Source organism: Portunus trituberculatus, chromosome 1, assembly GCF_017591435.1.
Source record: "Portunus trituberculatus isolate SZX2019 chromosome 1, ASM1759143v1, whole genome shotgun sequence".
NCBI lineage: Eukaryota > Metazoa > Arthropoda > Malacostraca > Decapoda > Portunidae > Portunus > Portunus trituberculatus.
In genome coordinates, this window is record NC_059255.1 from 1,460,783 (window position 1) to 1,463,282 (window position 2,500).

The 2,500-nt window shown below is 43.0% G+C and overlaps 1 protein-coding gene across 1 annotated transcript in view; it reads right to left on the reverse strand.

Moving 5' to 3' along the window:
- Nucleotides 1–2,500, reverse strand: part of LOC123504779 (broad-complex core protein-like) — a 100,062-nt gene that overhangs the window by 53,461 nt on the left and 44,101 nt on the right. Inside the window, 1 exon segment of the mRNA XM_045255637.1 lies at nucleotides 1,739–1,927. Coding sequence (XP_045111572.1) covers nucleotides 1,739–1,927 — 189 coding nt within the window.

The window sequence follows — 2,500 nt, forward strand, 5'->3', positions numbered from 1 at the left end:
AGTACTTAACCCCTTCAATACTGTGACACAATTTTACCTTTGAGATCTGTGTACAATTAGACCTTTTTATTGACATTAGGAAGGGTCTATGGAGGTCAGAAGGTTAATAACCAGTCTTTACTATTTTAATCCCCCACATGAGTTTCTGAAGCTGTATAAAATCACCAAATAGTAAGCAGAATTAATATGGATACACATCATGGTACTGAAGGGGTTAAATGGCCTTTTCTAAATAATTAAACATATAGAAATGCACTAACACAAGACCACCAGCAACTAAGCTAAGAGGTCCCACAAGTCCCACACAACACTCATATGGTCTTCCCTGCTGTTAAAGGACTTGGTAACTTAGCTGAGTCTAAACCAGTCCAATGCACACAAACACTACCAAACATAATCAAATCTAAACCACTCCTACACATGATAAAAATGCTGACACCTTACTGTAACTGTTCTCAGCCACTCCCACACACTCAAACGCTCTCAAACACAACTGAACCAATCTACACCACACCTACACATGATAAAAACACTCCCAACTTAATGTGATCAATCAGAAGACACTCACATACAAAGACAGACCCCTCAAACTTAACCCAGCCCATTTCAACCATTCCAACACAACCAAACCCACTCAAACATAACCCAGACCATTTCAACCATTCCAACACACAACCAGACCCACTCAAACATAATCCAGACCATTTCAACCACCCCAACACAAAGACAGACCCCTCAAACATAACCCAACCCATTTCAACCATTCCAACACAGAGACAGACCCCTCAGACATAAGCCAGCCCACTTGAACCTTTCCAACACACAGCCAGACCCTTCAAACATAGCCAAAACATTGACCATTCCAACACATGACAAAACACTCCCAACTTACAATACAACTGGCCCCCTCAGACCTTACAAAATCTAAACCACTCCTGACTTGCTGTAATAAATCTCAGCCCTTCCCGCAACAGGACTTCCTCGCACACAAACAAATCTACTTCAACCACTCACAAACCTGAGCCCTTAAACAGAAGCGAATCAATTTCAGCCACTCCCACACACACACACACTCTCTGGAACTCCCTGCCTGCTTCTGTGTTTCCATCTTCCTGTGACCTGAACTCATTGAAGAGGGAGGTCTCAAGACATTTATCCCATTCTTTTGGTTAACTCTCAAATCTGCTTGGGGCCTGGCATCTCAGTGGGCCTTTTTGTTTGTTTTTGTTGCTCTTAGCCAGATTTCCCATCTTGTGTAAAAACAAAAACTATAACCACATGTGCTTTGGGGCCTGAGGGGTCTCCATGCACACAGGTTCAAACCCCAGCCACAATCTGAGTGTTTTTTTATTTTATTTTCATTTTTTCTATCTATGCAAGAGGGAAAGCCAGCCATGGGCAACAAAAAAAAAAATAAATAAATAAATAAATAAATAAATAAAAAATAGGCCCACTTGAGTGCTGGTTCCCTAAAAGAAAAGTAAAGATTTAGCCAAAAATTAAAGAACAAATGTGTTGACACCTCCCTCTTACAAGTGAAGTCATAGGTAGGCAGGGCTTCCTTACTCAGGGTAACGGTTCCCTAACAGGTGGGCTTTCAGATTGGATGTCTCCTTTAGCCTGGAAATTCCCATGAAAAACCCATACAGTATAAAAAAACACTCCCACACACCCCATGAGCCCCTGGTAGCTCAGCCAAGAGGTCCCACAAGTCCCACAAGCCTCACAGAACACTTACATGGTCTTTCCTGTCATCGGAGGACTCAGCAAGTCCCCGGATCTTCAGAGCCTCTGCAGTGTGGAGGAAGGCACCAAGGTGGACCTGGGAGATGTTCACCTCCCCCGCGTACATAAACTCCAGTAAACTCCTCATGTGTGTGTACGCCACGTCACGCAGGATTATTATGGGATGCGTGCATGGGTTCCCCTGCGGCACAGAGAGGGGGGTTAGTTATGGGGGTGATGGGGTGATTGGGGGGTGATGGGGGATGATGGGCAGCAAAGGGTTTTTTTTTTTTTTGTGAGCAGTTTTTGAGTTGGTTTGGTTTGGTTTGGTTTAGTTAGGTTGGGTTGGGTAAGGCAAGGTAAGGTAAGCTTAGGTATGGTATGGTATGGTATGGTAAAGTAAAGTAAGGTAAGGTTAAGATAGGTTAGGTTAGGTTAGGTTGGTTAGGTAAGGTAAGGTAAGGTAACATTAAGATAGGTTAGGTTAGGTTAGGTTAGGTAAGGTAAGGTAAGGTAAGGTAAGGTAAGGTAAGGTAAGGTAAGGTAAGGTAAGGTAAGGTAAGGTTAGGTAAGGTAAGGTAAGGTAAGGTAAGGTAAGGTAAGGTAAGGCTAGGCTAGGCTAGGCTAAGCTATGCTATGCTATGCTATGCTATGCTATGCTAGTTTAGGTTAAGTTAGCCTAGATTAGATTTGCTCTATTTCATGTTTGTTAAGTCCGATCAGTTTGGGTTGGGTTCGAGCAGGTTACCTTTATTCAGTTTCCACATCCATTAGT